This window comes from Ornithorhynchus anatinus, chromosome 2, assembly GCF_004115215.2.
Source record: "Ornithorhynchus anatinus isolate Pmale09 chromosome 2, mOrnAna1.pri.v4, whole genome shotgun sequence".
In the NCBI taxonomy this organism is placed as follows: Eukaryota; Metazoa; Chordata; class Mammalia; order Monotremata; family Ornithorhynchidae; genus Ornithorhynchus; species Ornithorhynchus anatinus.
In genome coordinates, this window is record NC_041729.1 from 81,847,967 (window position 1) to 81,866,159 (window position 18,193).

An 18,193-nucleotide genomic window follows, 5' to 3' on the forward strand; every position below is an offset into this window, starting at 1 on the left:
AACATTTCCTTTGCATTTTAAGTCTTCCCACACAGCTGGGAACACAAAGGTTTAGCTTGAATAAGCTGAACAAGAAGTTAAAATGGTGTCTCTTGGAGAAAGCATGAAAAATTGAAGATTTAAATTTCAATTCAGACTAAAAAAACCCTTCTTTATGCTTTGTATAACACATAAAACATCCCACCTAAAATAAAGATTCTATCACTCTTCCAAAGCATACATGTCAAGGCTAAGTTACACTGGGATGCAATTTGCTCCAAGTTAAGAATGCAAAAATAACTTGAAAAAGGAAACAGCATGGGAGACCATTTTATGGAAAAGTGTTTAAAACTTCCAAAAGATATAAAATATAAATGAAAGCTTTGAGCCTAGAAACATTTATGTCCCCAGTTTTCTTTATTCCTTAATTTCTAGAATTCAAGCTTAACACTGTAGTGTTAAATAAACACTGAACCTAATTCTATATCATAACAGCTGCCTAATTGGTCAAATTCACATATCTACCCCAAGACACTGTGACTGCCTGGAGATAATGATCCATTTGCTTTTCCTTACATTTCTGCTTACACTCTGAAATACTATTTAATCATCATTTAATTGTATTTAAACCACTTTGGTTTCTCCTTTTCTGGATTATGTCTTTTATTTCTAATTTAATTTTTTAATTAAATTTTGTTGTTCTACCCATCTTTCTAGTGAATCTGACTTTAAACATCTCCTTTCATAACCTGACCTTCAGCTCATCCTAACTACCTCAGCATTTCTGTATTCACAGCCGCTAGTAGCAAATAATCGATTTATGTTCTGTTATTTATGCATCTATTCAGTCACTTAATCATTTTTTCATTCTCTTCTTATAGTCAGCTGTACCTCTTTTCCCTCCCATCAGTAAATAGTTGGAAGCTCCAGTTTCTTGTGGGCAATGATGGTGTATTTTACCTATACTGCACACTCCGAAAAGTTTAGTACATTGGTCCCTCCACCTGCCACCCCAACCCCATTCCTTCACACTTTCTCAAAACAAGTGTAACCATACTGACCTTGATCTTCATCCATTCATTTTTCAATGACTCCTTTCCCACTTCTTTCAAACATGCTCATGTATCCCCTAGCCTAAACAACACTCCCTGTCTTCTATCCTAAGAAAGTCCTTCCTTGACCCTCACCACCCCCACAGGCTTCCTCCAGTTATCACCAAATCACTCTTCTACCCAAACTCTGTAAGTTAGTCATCTATGCTTGCTTCCTCAGTCTTCTCTTCTCCAAGTCTCTCCTTGATGCCCTCCAATTTGACTTCTATTCAATCATATTTTTGATTGAATATATATGATTCAATCAATATATATGATTCTGCACACAGAATCAAATCCCCATTTTGATGCAGAACACTGTACCAAGTGCTTGGAAGAGTATAATATAACAATATAACAGACATGGTAGACAAATTCCCTGACCACAACAAGCTTATAGTCTTAAAGTCTATTCCCTTTACTCCAAGGAAAATGACCTCCTTCTTGCCAAATTCAATGGGTTCTACACCATCCTAACGCTTCTTGACACAATCTGAACACTCTGCTCCTCTAAAACCAACCTATTCTCTCTATACCTCTATATAGTCTGTCTTACCACTGATCCTTTGCCCACGTCCTCCCACATATACAACATACCACCATTCTCTTCTCCTTCAAAGCCTTATTAAAATCACATCTCCTCCAACAGGCATTTCCCAACTAAGCCCTCATTTCCTGTACTCCCTCTCCCTTCTATATTACCTCTGCACTTGGATCTGCACCATTTAAGCACTAAAGTTCTCACCCCACAGCACTCGTGGCTCATTGGAAAGAGCACGGGCTTTGGAGTCAGGGCTCATGAGTTCGAATCCCAGCTCTGCCACTTGTCGGCTGTGTGACTGTGGGCAAGTCACTTAACTTCTCTGTGCCTCAGTTCCCTCATCTGTAAAATGGGGATTAAGACTGTGAGCCCCATGTGGGACAACCTGATTCCCCTGTGTCTACCCCAGCGCTTAGAACAGTGCTCGGCACATAGTAAGCGCTGAACAAATACCAACATTATTATGTACATAACCTTAATTTATTTTCATGCCTATCTCCTTCTCTAGACTTAGAAGCTACTGGTGGGCAGCGAACATATCTACCAACTCTGTTGTACTGTACCCTCCTAAGTGGTTATTACAGTACTCTGCACAAAATAAGTGCTCAATATATACCATGTTCCATAAATACCCCTGATTGACTGTTGTGCTACTATTAACAATAGTCTTATGGTAAATCCATATGCAGATAGGGACACCACAAGATACCCCTCTCCTCACCATACCAAAATCTCCAATAATGGCCCTACTGTTGCCTCATATCAAGTTCACGTGAAAAGACAAAGAATAGGGAAAAAGGAAGGGAGTGTGGACAAAAGAGTGGGAAGATGGAGCTGAAGGAATCTCCTTTGGCATATTTTAGAGGAGCAGCTGCTAAAGGTGGACAGATATACTGGGGATAGAGAAAGAGGCAGTGCTCTCAAAAGATCACTGGAGGCCACCAGCAAACAGAAGTGGAAGGCCTCAAAAGATCACTGGAGGCCCCTGGTAAGCAGAAGTGAAAGGGTTCTCCAAAGATAATAATAATAATAATAATGTTGGTATTTGTTAAGCGCTTACTATGTGCAGAGCACTGTTCTAAGCGCTGGGGTAAACACAGGTGAATCAGGTTGTCCCACGTGGGGCTCACAGTCTTAATCCCCATTTTACAGATGAGGGAACTGAGGCACAGAGAAGTTAAGTGACTTGCCCACAGTCACACAGCTGACAAGTGGCAGAGCTGGGATTCTAACTCATGAGCCCTGACTCCAAAGCCCGTGCTCTTTCCACTGCGCCATTGGAGGCCATTGGTAAACAGAAGGGGAAGGACGCTCAAAAGATCATTGGCGGCCATTGGTAATGGAAGTGCAATGAACAGAAGAGGAGGACAAAATTGAGGAACAGGCAGTCAACCATATTTAAAGGCAGGTACAATATGAAAATCCCCCCCTTTAGACTTTAAGCCCATTGTGGACAAGGATTGTTTCTCTCTTCATTGCTGTATTATACTTTCCAAGCGCTTTGTGTAGTGCTCTGCACAATAAGGGCTCAATAAATACGATTGAATGAATGAATGAAAAGGACCAGGCTTCTAATCCCAGCTTGGCCATACATCTGCTGTGAGGTCTTGGGCAAGTCATTTCACTTCTCTCTGACTCAGTTACCTCATCTGAAGAATGACAATTAAGCCTGTGGACATCATGTGGGACCTGGACTGTCTCCAACTTAGCTTGTAACTACCCCAGCACTTTGTACAGCTCTTGGCATATAGTAAGCATTTAACAAATATAAAAAAACGGAAGCATAATCTCTGCCCTTGAGGAACACAAAATTTCATTCAATTCATTCATTCATTCAATAGTATTTATTGAGCGCTTACTATGTGCAGAGCACTGTACTAAGCGCTTGGGATGAACAAGTCGGCAACAGATAGAGACAGTCCCTGCCATTTGACGGGCTTACAGTCTAATTTCATAAAGGAGACAGAACAAACACAATTAAAGATACATATGACACAAATTACTCTATGAAACAAATATATACTAAACAGGTATATGTGAGTGTTAAAGGGAAATTAGAGTGACTCTAATTGGATGGAGGCAGTGAGTTTTCAGACATTTTTGAGAGAGGGAAGGATGAGGATTTGGCAGAGAATAAAGGGAGAGCAGGCATTCCAGGTGTGCTGGCATGTACAGTGGAAAAGATGTTAAATGAACTGTGTGTGGTATGACTGGAAGTTTGGCTGGAGCAGAGGCCAACCTAGGGTTGAGCAGAAAGTGAGAATAATTAACTGAAGACAGACCCGATAGTAGAGGGCATTAAAGGAAAACTAAGTTTCTTTATCTCAGGGCTTCTGCTTGTAAACCCTATTGGCAGGTCACAGATCTTCAAAATTGCCATCGTCATGGAGGATTCTGTCCAACCAGTTGGGTGACCTGGCTAATGAGGCAGGGAGGGAGAGCTGTCCCCAGTTCCCTGAGCTGTTTGAAGTGGACAAGGCTTTAAACCCATGATGCAAGGCAGAATGGTAGTAGGAAGGGTGGAAGAAGAACTTCAGAACTGTGGGGTGGCCCAGAGAGTTTAGGGCCTCAAATGACCAGACAAGAAGCATTGTGGCCCAGTGGAAAGGACACTGGCCGGGGAGACAGAGGTCCTGGGTCCTAATCTGGCACTACCATTTAATGTCGCCATGCCTCAGTATCCTCATCTATAAAATGGGATTCAATAGCTGTTCTCTCTCCTACTTACACTGTGAGCCCCACGTGGTGTAGGAGCTATGTCAAACCATATAATTTTGTATCTACTCTAGCACTTGGTACAGTATTACTATTATTATTATTATATCAGCCTGCTTGCTGACCTCCCTGCCTCCTATCTCTCCCCACTACAGTCCATATTTCACTCTGCTGCCTGGATCATTTTTATGCAAAAATGTTCAGTTCATGTTCCCCATTCCTCAAGAACTTCCAGTAGTTGTCCACCCACGGCCACAAACAGAAACTCCTTGCCCACTCAATCACCTTGAACTCTCCTACCTTATCTCCCTGACTTCCTACTACAACCACACACTTTATTCCTCTAATGCCAACCTTCACATTGTAGCTCGATCTCGTCTATCTCGTTGCCAACCTCTTGGCTATGTCTTGCCTCTGGCCTGGAACAATCTCCCTCTTCATGTCCGACAGACAATCATTTTCCCCACAATCAAAGCCTTATTAAAAACACATCTCTTCCATGAGGCCTTCCATGATTAAGCCCTCATTTCCAAGAGAAGCAGCATGGTGTAGTGGATAAAGCCCGGTCTGGAAACCAGAAGGACCCAGGTTCTAATCCCAGCTCTGTCACTTGTCTGCTGTGTGACCTTGAGCAAGTTACTTCACTTCTCTATGCCTCAATTACCTCATCTGTAAAATGAAGGTGAAAACTGTAACCCCCACATGGTATAGGGACTGTGGCCAACCTGAAAACCTTGTATCTACCCGAGTGCTTAGAACAGTGCTTGGCACATAGTAAGCGCTGAACAAACACCATTATTATTATCTCTTCTCCCACTTCCCTCTGTGTCACTTTTGCACTTGGATTTGATCCCTCTATTCAGCCCTCTCTCAGTCCCACAGCACATACATACCACATATATATCAGTAATTTATTTATATTAATGTCTTTCTCCCACTCTAGACTGCAAGCTCATTGTGGGCAAGGAACATTTCTACCAATTCTGTTATAGTATACTCTCCCAAATTCTTAGTACAGTGGTCTGCAGACAGTAAGCACTCAATACGTATGATAGATTCTTTTTTACAGACTTTGCTAAACACTTACTATTAATAATCATAATAATGTTGGTATTTGTTAAGCGCTTACTATGTGCAGAGCACTGTTCTAAGCGCTGGGGCAGATACAGGGTAATCAGGTGGTCCCACGTGAAGCTCACAGTCTTAATCCCCATTTGACAGATGAGGGAACTGAGGCACAGAGAAGTTAAGTGACTTGCCCACAGTCACACAGCTGCCAAGTGGCAGAGCCGGGATTCGAGCCCATGACCTCTGACTCCGAAACCCGTGCTCTTTCTACTGAGCCACGCTGCTTCTCTGTCTATTGTCTAGGCTCAGCACTAAACACTGGGGTAGGTACAAGTTAATCACGTTGGACACAGTCCTTGTCCCATAAGGGGCTCACAGTTTTAATCCCCATTTTACAGATGTAGGAACTGAAGCAGATAGATGTTAAGTCTGGGTCAGATAGCAGACAAGTGGTGGAACTGAGATTAGCACCCAGGTCCTTCTGACTCCCAAACCCATGCTGTATCCACTAAGCTACACTGTTTTTTCATTGATTGATTATATATTATGTTAATAATAATTAGTCTAGTCTTAAAATCTGAGCTTTGAACACTTCACAGAATCTTGCAGCACAAAAGAAACTGGGGATGATCTGGGAAAACTGGGACATTTGATCACCAATTTGAAGCTTGTGGTTTGATTTGATGGGTAGTTACTCTAGGCTGCTGACACAGGAAGCAACACAATTGGGGCTGATTCAAGGAAGATGATTTTTGCTGCTCTTTACTAAATGAATTGCAGCATTCTCCCCAATCCACTCCCTTTCAGCATAGATCCAAATCCAAAAAGCATGACAAACTCAGACGAAGAGTGTGGAGTGTACTTTGTTAGAGTTAATGTGCGTTAATGAGCAAGTAGCACTGTGTTCATGGGCGCTGATGAAGAAGCATCAGAGTGTGAGGGGAAAAAGTTGAGAATGAGAAGACAGAAAATGGGAGAGATATTAAAAATTCATTCCATTTCTTGTGCTTAATAATAATATTCATAATTACAGCCATTACACATTAAGTATGTGTCAAGAACTGCTCTAAACACTGGGATAAATAATTCCAGCTCTGCCACTTGTCTGCTTTGTGTCCTTGGGTAAGTCACTTCACTTCTCTGAACCTCAATTACTTCATCTGTAAAATGGGGATTGAGACTGTAAGCCCCATATGGGAAAGAAACTGCCCAACCTGATTTGCTTGTATCCAACCCAGCACTTAGTATAGTGCGTGGCATATAGTAACCACAATTATTATTATTATTATTATTATTACACAAGACAATCAGATTGGATACAATCTTTGTCCCAAATGGGGCTCAGAGTCTAAGTAGGAGAAGGAACAAATAATGAATCCCCATTTTACAGTTTAGGAAACTGAGGCAAAAAGAAGTTAGATGACTTGCCTAAGGTCACACAGCAGACAAGTGGAGGCGCAGATTAGAATCCAGGTTCTCTGATTCCTAGGCCTGTGCTCTTTCCACTAGGCCACGTTGTTTCCCTCGTCCTATTCCCCGAGTAAAAGTCACTAACATTACATGAAGTCACTCTGAAAAACTATAATCAAATTGAAGACTAATGCTGTTGTTTCAATACGTACCACTTGTTGTTGGGCAGGGATTGTCTCTATCTGTTGATGAATTGTACATTCCAAGCGCTTAGTACAGTGCTCTGCACACAGTAAGTGCTCAATAAATGTGACTGAATGCATATAGTAATTATTGTTTTCCATAGCACCTTGCCCAGTGCCCTCACCACTATTCACGTTGATTCTTATCTATGACAAATAATCCTACTCTTGTCCTTTAATCAGTCAATTAATCATATTTATTGAGTGCTTACTGTGTGTAGAACACTGTACTAAGCATTTGGGAAAGTACAATATAACAGAGTTGCGAGGAATGTTCCCTGCCCACACAGAGTTTTCAGACTACAGGGGAAGACAAACATAAATTACAGGTATGTACATAAGTGCTATTGGGATGAGGGAAGGGTGAATAAATGGTGTGAATACTAGTGGGGGAAGCAGCGTGGCTCAGTGGAAAGAGCCCAGGCTTGGAAGTCAGAGGTCATGGGTTCTAATCTCAGCTCTACCACTTGTCTGCTGTGTGATCTTGGGCAAGTCACTTAACTTCTCTGTGCCTCAGTTACCTCATCTGTATAATGGGGATTAAGACTATGAGCCCTACGTGGGACAACCTGATTACCTTGTATTGACCCCGGTGCTTAAAAGAGTGTTTGGCACACAGTAAGCGCGTAACAAATACCACAATTATTATTATTATTATTGTTAGTGCAAGGGTAACAAAGGAGGGAGTGGGAGAAAAGGAAATGAGAGCTTAGTAAGAAAAGGCTTCAAAATGGTTTGTAGGAGCTTATTTTCAAAAATTCCCTCTCAATTCTTAATTTCATGCCACCTTGGGCGTGAGATAAGCCCTTAAGTCACTCTATCACTATGTCACATTGGAAATAATAATTTAACTTACCATTATGCAAAATAAGACAGATGTTAAAAACTATAATTAGCAGCAAAAAACCCCAATTATAGTTAAATAGTAGACAAAGTAGCTGTCAAAGGTTCTATTTATTTTCCCAAATTGCTCATCAAGCTATCTCAAAATGTATAAACTACAAAACTATAAACAGATACATACTTCTCTCTATATAAAATATCAAATACTGTACTAGGTAAATTCAAAATTTCAGTGAATATTTGTTGCTGATAAACTGGAAGAGGTACTGTATCACCAAAGAGAAAATAAAAATGATTCAGCATATGACAGGGAAACAATACTTTGCATTCAAGGAGTATCAGACCTCCTGGGAAAACAAATCATATGATTTTTTTATTATTATAGACAAAGATAACGTAAGAAATTCCCTTTCATTATCTCTTATATGTTAAGAAATTCTTCCTTGTGACCAAACTGAATAACTACCCAATTTTTGTTTTTTAATAAAACTACAAGTGTAACATTTTAAATTAATTCTGGTACCACACTATGCTCCTAGGCAGATACTTACTTAACCAACTAAATCCCATTCAAGAGGCCATCAGTAGACATGCAAATATGACCAACAGGTAAATTGGAGCAAGGTAGAGGTTTAATATTAAAAGCAGTCAAAGGACGGCATGGATACAGGACTGAGGATACTGTATCCTTTCTGTGCTGCTTCTTACAAAGTGTAGCGCTCATAATTATAGCCAAGATAGTTGGCTGCCAGGATAGTTTTCCTGGAAATTAAGGCTTTTCTTCAATGATCCCGGGACAGGAATGGGTTACTTTTTTATTTTGTACTTTCTAAGACCCTAGAACAAGATACTACACCAAATGGGTGCCCCCCAAATACTGTTGCTATTTCTACTACTACAATAATAACGATGGTATTAGTTTAGTGCTTACTCTGTGCCAGGGACTGTACTAAGAGCTAGATACAAGCAAATTGGGTTGGACACAGTCCCTGTCCCACGTGGATCTCACAGTCTCGTTTCCCATTTTACAGATGAGGTAACTGAGACAAAGAGAAGTGAAGTAACTTTCCCAAGGTCACAAAGCAGAAAGGTGGCGGAGGCAGGATTAGAACCCATGACCTCCCAGGCCCATGCTCTATCTACTATGCCATGCTATTTCTCACTACACCACACTACTACAACTCTACTACTACTAGTGTAGCAAAATAACAGCAGGAGCAGGAGGTTGCTGCAATAGCAGCTGCTGCCTCCATCTTGAAGGCAGTGACACTCTCCCCAAGCTCCATCTAGCTTTAAGACGACAAGAGGATCTTAACCTTATCACAACCAGACCCATCTCTTTCTTAGCCCAGCTGAGGACAAGCCACACAGAAAACATTAAAGGACCAAGACGGGACAAACACATTTTCCTGAATCACCTTCTGTTCCCCAACAATCTCTCCGCAAACCCTCTTGGCTTCTCAGCCTAGAACTCCACAGTTTCTCTTCAGCAGCCTTCTACTGTATCCCCAACCAAGCCTGCAAAAGCTCCTCCCCTCAGTAGGTGGGGAGGGCAGCGGGATGAATTGAGGCAAGCATTACAGACTGTATCTGTAGCATATCCTCTGTCTCGACCTCTTCTATTATCCAGTTTAGCTATTTCCTGATTCTCCCAGACTCTGACTCCTTCCTCTTGTGCCTGGATTCTCAAATGTTTTGGTTCCACCTGTCATGTTCTTCGGTCCCTAATTTAGCTCGGTGCTGTTCCTATCCTTGTTCCTACTTCTCACCTACTTATGATAGCCACCCCGCAGCTCGGCTGCTGTTCACCCATCTTGTCACCACTTGATCCAGTCTAGGCTAAGACTCTGGTTCGGTTTCTGTTCCAGAATAAGCACCTCAATAAGACTACAGCAGCCCCGTCCAAAACAGCTGCACCCTCAGCTCCTTTCCGTTTCCCAGTCTCCCTGAGAGCCACCAGCGCCTCCCACCATCCAACCCAGGTGACGGTGGCCGGAACTCTTGCTCTAGAGTTTTCAATTCCTAATTCTGGCCTACCAATTCCTCTGCTCTTGCTAATCAGCTTTCCCTTTACTTTTCATCAAGCACAAACAGACATATAATCACTGCTATTAGCTCTGCTCCTCCTCGATTAACAGACGTAGAGGAATCTATACTTAATAAAGAACTAAGAATAAGAAGCAAGCATGGCCTGGGAGTCAGAGGACCGGCATTCAAGTCCTGGCTCCATGACTTGCCTTCTGTGTGACCTTGGGGAAATCACTTAACTTTTCTAAGTTTTGGTAATTGCTTCTGTTAAAATGAGAATTCAATACCCATTCTCCCAGATACTTAGACTGTGTGCCCCATGTGGGACAGGAACTGTGTCCAAACTGATTTTTCTTGAATCTTTCCCAGCACTTAGTTGAGTGCCTGGCATATAGTAAGTACTTAAAAAGTGCCATTAAAAACAAAACAAACAAAAAAACCTGATTTCGTGACTATAACTTGGGAGACACATTCACCACTAGACATCATTCCTAGAACGATGTAATAAGTATCAAGAACTAGTTCAAAATATTTTTTTATTTTTCAAAAATGACTAAGAATAAATATCATGGCATATACTTAGAAATATAAAAGAGGAAACAAGAAATTTAAATAATTTAATCCCCAAGCTTTTTTCCTCTAAAACAAATCATGGCTGTATTAAACTCACAGATGTCTATGTATTATTCATATTCATTCCCCGAAAGGCAGAATGAAAACGATAAAATGATAAAATACAGCTACATTTCAATATACTAATTATTCCTTAGCACCATTTTAAGTGGTTATAACATGTCTCTCTGACCTTCAAGCTTACAAGAAAAAGAGTAAATTACAATAAATAATTTTTCCAAACATGGTAGCAATAGCCTGTGTCTTTCACATTCATTCTTCCAGATTCAATCAATTCTATAACTTAGGAAATGTATGACTGCAAGTAATGTGTACCTCTGGATTAATAATGTAATCAAAGAGAAAGTGCTTGAAATTAAAATAACTCTAGAGACCAAAATGCCTAAACAAATCTCTTTGGTTAAATTATTTAAAGCTTCTTCCATAACACATTAAATCATTAACATTTTCATCTTGCTTCTCTTTAGAATCAGAAGGCAAGAGTAGCCCAAGCACCCTGCCTGCTGAATTTTGGGAAAAAATAGGGGGTTTTGACTGGCACGAAATACATGTTAGTTTACATACAGCAGTGTGGTATTCTTTCCATGAGGACACACAAAAGGTTTCATTTTAAGAGCAATACTTCCACTGTTTCTTCAAATATTAAATAACTTAAAGTTCACTGGAGCTAGGTTCCTTCAGTCTACTGAAATGATTAAAGAAGACTAATATCTACTTACTTGATATAATAGGGCACTTTGTTATGTGAAACCGATCTCTGCCATGGAAGCTGGACAGAAGCTGTGGAAACAAATTCCATAGGTGGTTAGATCTTAAAAACTATGAGCAGCATTTCTCAGAATAGCTGTAGCAGGTAAAGTAAGTGAAGCAATAAAGACGATAATTTTCCAGGTAGATTTCTCAAGTATACAAAATTAGGTGGCAAAAAAACAATACTCCATCAGGGTAGTGTTAACCTTTACGGCACAGCAAAAGTTTTGGTAGAGCAAGTTCTCCATCACTCTCTTGGGGAAGGGAGAGCAAACTGGCTGGATAACTAATTTGGTTGGAGGTGAGAGGAGGGGAAAAACAACTAAATTTATCTTATTCCCACCTCTGAACCTTGCTATGAGTTTTTAACTCAGTCCACATTGGACAAACTGAATGATGTAACTATAAGGTGTGAAAACTGAACTGAAGAGTAGAGAGTTGTAATAATCCAAGGAAGATAATACTAACTGGGTCTTGTGCTTTTGCTCCATATTGTTCAAAGTTGCATGCAAATACCTTTCTTACTGAAGAGCTGTGTCTACATTTTAGAGATGAAAATGGTTGATAGTAAAAATTACAGCTTGGATTTACATTTTATTTGGGTAGAGTTATATGTCATTTGTTTCCTTTAAAGGGGTTTTGTCAGACCAAGATAATGGAACGGGGCCTTCCCACAGTTTTTAAAAATTATCTACCTCAAATTAATTGTCAGAGCCACATGATGTGCATTTTACAATACCAATCAAGCAATCCATCAATCAATGGTATTTACTGACTACTTACTATGTTCAGAGTTAATAATGATGATGGCAATTGTTAAACGCTTACTATATGCCAGATACTGTATTAAGTGCTGGGGTGGATACAAGCCAGTTGGTTTGGACCATAGTCCCTGTCCCATGTGGGGCTCACATTCTCAATCCCCATTATCCATATGAAGGAACTAAACTCAGAGAAGTGAAGTGTCTTGCCCAAGGTCACAGAACAGACAGATCAAGAGCTGGAATTAGAACCCATGACCTTCAGAATCCCAGGCTCGGGCTCTCCCCACTTCGCCATGCTGCTTCTCAGAGTTCTGTAGTAAGCATTTACCACCCCACCTTCAGTCTCTCCTCACCGAAACACCTTCAACAATTTCTACCTCTCTCTTTGGTAATCAGCTTAAATAACACAAGGAAGTTTATGAACCCAAATGAACTGGGAAAAAACAAGAAAAAATGAAATACAAAGAAAAGGCAGGCTCTGCCCACCTTCAAAGCCTTATTAATGTTTGTGTCACCTATGCACTTGGATCAGATTAGTGGAAAGAGCACGGGCCTGGGAGTCAGAGGTAGTGAGTTCTAATCCTGGCTCCGCCACTTATCAGCTGTGTGACTTTGGGTACGTCACAACTTCTTTGTGCCTCAGTTACCTGATCTGTAAAATGGAGATTATGACTGTAAGCCCCACGTGGGAAACCCTGATTACCTTATATCTACCCCAGCGCTTACAACAGTGCTTGGCACATAGTAAGCACTTAACCAACACCACCATTATTATCATTATTATCACTACCCTTTGGATGCTTTGCATTCACCTCACCCTTGGCCTTACAGTACTTATGTGTAGATCTGTAAATTCTTTATATTAATGGCTGTCTCCCACTCTACACTATAAGCTCATTGTGGACAGGGAACATGTCTACCAATTCTGTTGTACTGTAGCCATCCAGACACTTAGTACTGTGCTCTGCATTTAGTAAGCAATCAGTAAATACAAATGATTGATTGATTGATACGAATGATGATTTATCCCTAACAAGTTTTATTTTTTACAGGTCAATACTCAAATTTTATTGAAATAGAAATATTGTACATTCTAGGTTCAGTGGTGGTCCATGAAGTCCAAACATGTAATTCCAAAACATCGTCCACATGTTATTCATCAGTTTTGAGACAACCCACAAGTTTTTCATTATTATTATTATACTCAAGTGGATTAACCAGTATTAGAATAAAAATAGAGGTTGCCCCATCACAAACCACACATATTTAGTTTATTTAAACTGATTATAAAATAGATTTTTATGAATTAGTCTGCAAAACTATTGAAGCATTTCAGAAAGTAGTTAAAGGGGACGGAGAGAAAAACAGAATGAAAGTCTTAAAGAGGTCATCTCTTTACCACAGAGGTTCTTGGGGTCAAGGACTGTGTCTGTTGTAGTATTGTACTCTCCAAAGCACTTGGTACAGTGCTTTGCACACAGTAAGCGATCAATAAATAAGACTGAATGAATTACAGTAACTATAATTACACTTCCAGCTAGTGATTTAAGCTTTACTTAACTAAGTCATTTATTGTTTTTAATATTTCCTAAGAACATGGTGGATAAATTTGTGTTATCATTCTACTTTTAAGCAAAAAGCACCAGAAGCAGAGTTTAAGCTACTGACCCAAACGCATGGCAGGTCAACCCCTTTCCAATCTATCCCTAAATAAAGTATATAATCTATACTATTCAAACAATAAGGAAGGAATGGGGGCACATATTTTAAGAATATTTAAGAGCTAGGATAGGGTAAAAAGTATGCCTTTCCTAATATGTGTCTCATAACAGGAAGTTATCAAGATTTCATTCAGGAAGGACATGCAATGTTGAAGGTGAGAAGGAAATAAAGGTTTGAAGGGGAATTTAGAAAAAGTGGAATGGAGTGAAAGCCAGAGGATATTAATTATATAAACATTTTTAATTGCCCATCTCTGGCAAAATTTTAGGATGAAACTTGATTTGCTCAGGCCATGTTCTCTGCCCACAAAAAGCTTAACAGTCTAATGGGTGAGACAAGACATTAAAATAAATTGCAGATATGTACACAAGTGCTTTGAGGCTAAGGGTGTGGTGGATATCAAGTGCCTAAATGATACAGATCCAAATGAGAAGCAGTGTGGCCTAATGGATAAAAGTACGGGTCTGGTAATTAGAAGGTCATGGGTTCTAATCCCAATCTGTCACTTATCTACTATTAAAAAAAGCACCTAACTTATCCGGGTAAGTGGTTGAAGGCCCGGGAGGAATCTTATTCCCTCATATGAGATAAACTGAACTAGCAAATTTTATTTATCAGTTTGAACACTTTTTTTTTTGAACTTACTGGAGAGAAAGTGCTGAGAAGAAGGTCCAAAATCTCTATGTGCTTCCTGTAGCTGCTTAAGGCGATCTTCCACGGAAACCTAGGAAAGCACAATAATTCAATAGTAAAATAATCGTTTTAAATTGTGGACTTTTTCAAGCAAGTTTTTCAATTCAATTTCTATTATAGGAAAAATTCACAATGGCTATTCACACTTAATCAGTGTGACAATTAAAGACAATTTCTTCTAAACACATGCTTTTCTTCATTAAAAGTACAAATATGAGATTACACCAAGTACCATAAAAATATGACATCACTGCCTCTTTCTTATTGCTAGGTTCTGTCTGATTTGCTTCCATTATAACTCAGCTCCGTCCCAAAAATAGCACAAATTCTGCCATATCATTTGGGAGGAAATTTAGCTACTTTTAGCCATTAGGAAGTTATTAGATGAAATGGGTTAGGTTAAGGAGTGACCTATGAGGTTAATAATAATAATAATGTTTAATAATGTTCTAAGCACCGGGGTAGATACAGGGTAATCAGGTTGTCCCACATGAGGCTCACAGTTAATCCCCATTTTACAGATGAGGTAACTGAGGCACAGAGAAGTTAAGTGACTTGCCCACAGTCACACAGCTGACAAATGGCAGAGCCGGGAGTCGAACCCATGACCTCTGACTCCGAAGCCCAGGCTCTTTCCACTGAGCCATGCTGCTTCCCCAGCCATGCTGCTTCCCCAGGTTAGTAACCTGGGTTCTCATCTGGTTTACAGGCCAGGTTCTATGAAGGAAGGATGCAGAAGAGCAAAAGGTCACCATGGGCCTCTAGTTCAATGCAGGGAGGAGACACCCAAAGAAACACGACTAAATACAGGATATTATATGTTGAAAATTCAATCATCTGAACCGAAACCCACTTAGAAGATGTCTGTTGAAGCTGGAAAAAATACTGACTAAAGTAGCTTAACTAAGAGTAATCTGCCAGTGTGATGTAACCCCTAAATATAAAGTGTGCTCATTGGGATTCTAGCCTCTTTTTTCAAAGACAACAGAAGTGAGATTTAATGCCAAATGCAAGATTGGTTTAGAAAACACTGCACAAAGAAGAATCCCTTTCCACTTTATAAAATAGAAAGATTGTGAAAATCAGGTTAAAAAAATGCCTGTTACATTTGCTATTTGAGGTTTTGATTGCTTTTTGTTCCCCAGATAAATTTTAGGACACTTTTTCAGCCTCTTTTCAGCCACTTTTTATTATCATTATAATAATGATAATACAAATTTGTAAACTATTATTTATATTACTGTATCCCGCTCTAGACTGTAAGCTCATTTTGGGCAGGGAAAGTATCTACCAACTCTGTTGAACTGTACTCTCCCAAGCACTAAGTATGGAGCTCTGCACAAAGTAAGCACTCAACAAATACCATCGATTGATTGATTTTTCCTCTCTGTAATTTACTTTAATGACTGTCACTTCCTGTAGACTGTAAGGTTTATGTGGGCAAGGATTGTGTCTACCAATTCTAATGTACTGCTTTTTCCCAAGTGTCCTGAACACAGTAAACGCTCAATAAATACCACTAATTGATTGAACAGATATCAAGTCCTATTTTACAGATGAGGAAACTGAAGCACAATGAAGTTAAGTAACTTGCTCCAATTCACACAACAGCAAGTGGAAGAACCAGAATTATAACCCAGGCCCTCTGCCTTTCAGCTCACTAGCATTTTCTGCTTTGAAAATGCAGGAAGGCACTGTACTATGTAACCAATGCAAATCAATAACAATTGCCCAGGGACAAAGAAATCCAATTGACACTTTCACTTTCTTTCTCCCCATGTATTTGGTCTACATGTTTTTAGTCAGTTAGTTTCACTTACTATATCAGTTTTGTGGCTGCCTTCAGAAGACAGAGCAACTAGAGAGTACATGCTTCAGTGCCTCACTGGATGAGGCACCTTTTTTTCAAATTGGCATATTAAATTATAATCATAAGTGCCACAGAAGTTTAGTTGCTTATTTCTTAGTTCTAAGAACAAAAGAAATAGTCCTTGTCTAGACTGTAAGCTCATTGTGGAAAGGGAGTGTATCTACCAACTCTGCTATAATGTACTCTTTCAAGCACCTAATACAGTACTGTATTACTGTATTACTGTACACACAGTAAGCACTCAAAAAATTTCTTAAGCGCTTACTTCACGCAGAGCACTGTTCCAAGCGTTGGGGTAGATACAGGGGAATGAGGTTGTCCCACGTGAGGCTCACAGTCTTCATCCCCATTTTACACATGAGGGAACTGAGGCCCAGAGAAGTGAAGGGACTTGCCCACAGTCACACAGCTGACAAGGGCAGAGTCGGGTTTCGAACCCATGACCTCTGACTCCCAAGCCCGGGCTCTTTCCAGTGAGCCACGCTGCTTCTGATTCAAACACTGCACATTACGTGAGAGACCAAAAAAGGAAAGATGTTTTCAAAATCTTAACAACTTTGTCTCCCCAGATAGACTTCCCTAACCTAACCAGTCTGCAGCTTCTCTCTGAGATGTGCTTATTCCAGGATCAGAGATAAGACTGACAGAGTAAATTATGTCTTTCAAGTGTTGTGTGTTCCCTGGCTGCTTATCTTGGAGATGATAAAAATGGAATGAGAAGGAAATCTAAGTGGAACAAAAGGAATAGCCACAAAGGCAAAGGATTAGGGAAATAAAGAAGGGAAAAAAGCATGCATCACTATTTTATTCACTGGATGAGGGCGTGATTAGTTGTAAGTTCAAAATCATTGAACACACATGACTGACCCTAAAAATTATTCTTATTTAGCTTACAAATTTTCTTGAATTTACCACACACTTTTAACAGTTTTCTAATTATAGCATTTATTTATAAAGGAACAATTTGGAGGTTCAAATGCAAAAGGGAAAATTTCAATTCTTTTTTTTTTTTGGGTGGGGGGCTTATGATCTCTCTTCCAGCCATTTTTGCCTTTGGAGACCCCACATTTCTAGTACCTGTCTGGTCCATAAGCTGGCAGTCCTTACAAATCACTTGTTGGGTTAGCTGCTTGCAGCTCCCCAGAGGTCTCCAAACTTCTGCTCTGTAGGGAATATTAGGAACTACCAGTGCCCAGGAGGGCCAGATTTTATCTTTCCAATTCTGAATAGCAGCAGGGATAGAAGCAGCAACCAAACTGGTCAGGGAAAGAACACCTACCAAAAATCACATCTCTCTTAAGAAGTCTTCCCTGACTCATCTCCCCTACTCTTTCTCTGCCTACTGGGTCACCTAGACTTTATCTCCTAATCACTTGGATATTCACCTGCCCCTTCCCCTACAGGCCTTACATACATCTCTTTATATTGTACTCTCCCAAGTGCTCTGCAAACAGTAAGCACTCAACAAATATGATTGATTTATACTTAGTTGCTACCTGTAATTTATTTTAATATCAGTCTACCCCACTAGATTGTAAATTCCTTAAAGACAAGCAGGGATAATGTCTACTAACTGCACTGTACTCTTCCAAGTACCTAGTATCCTTCTTCTGAAGAGAGTCAGCTCTCAATAAATATTATTACTCTTTTGATTAACCGATTGGAAGGATAAAGGAGGCTGGGACTAGAAGTGAATATGAGGAAGTGAGAGAGAGAGAGAGGATATGGGGAGACTATGAGGAGAACCGTCCAGCTAAAGGCCTAGGATTCTAAGGCAAAAATCTCAGAGGAAAGTTAGTTATACAGATTTTATATTCTTCCAGAGGACAGGGAAGTACAGAAAA

The 18,193-nt window shown here is 40.0% G+C and overlaps 1 protein-coding gene across 5 annotated transcripts in view; it reads right to left on the reverse strand.

Annotated features, from left to right (window-relative positions):
• UTRN (utrophin) overlaps positions 1–18,193 on the reverse strand; it is a 609,179-nt gene that overhangs the window by 95,671 nt on the left and 495,315 nt on the right. For all 5 annotated transcript variants that reach the window (XM_029047836.2, XM_029047843.2, XM_029047848.2 and 2 more), the window contains 2 exons: positions 14,432–14,510; positions 11,270–11,330 (listed from right to left, as the gene is read on the reverse strand). In XM_029047836.2, coding sequence (XP_028903669.1) covers positions 11,270–11,330; positions 14,432–14,510 — 140 coding nt within the window. The remainder of the gene's footprint in view (positions 1–11,269; positions 11,331–14,431; positions 14,511–18,193) is intronic.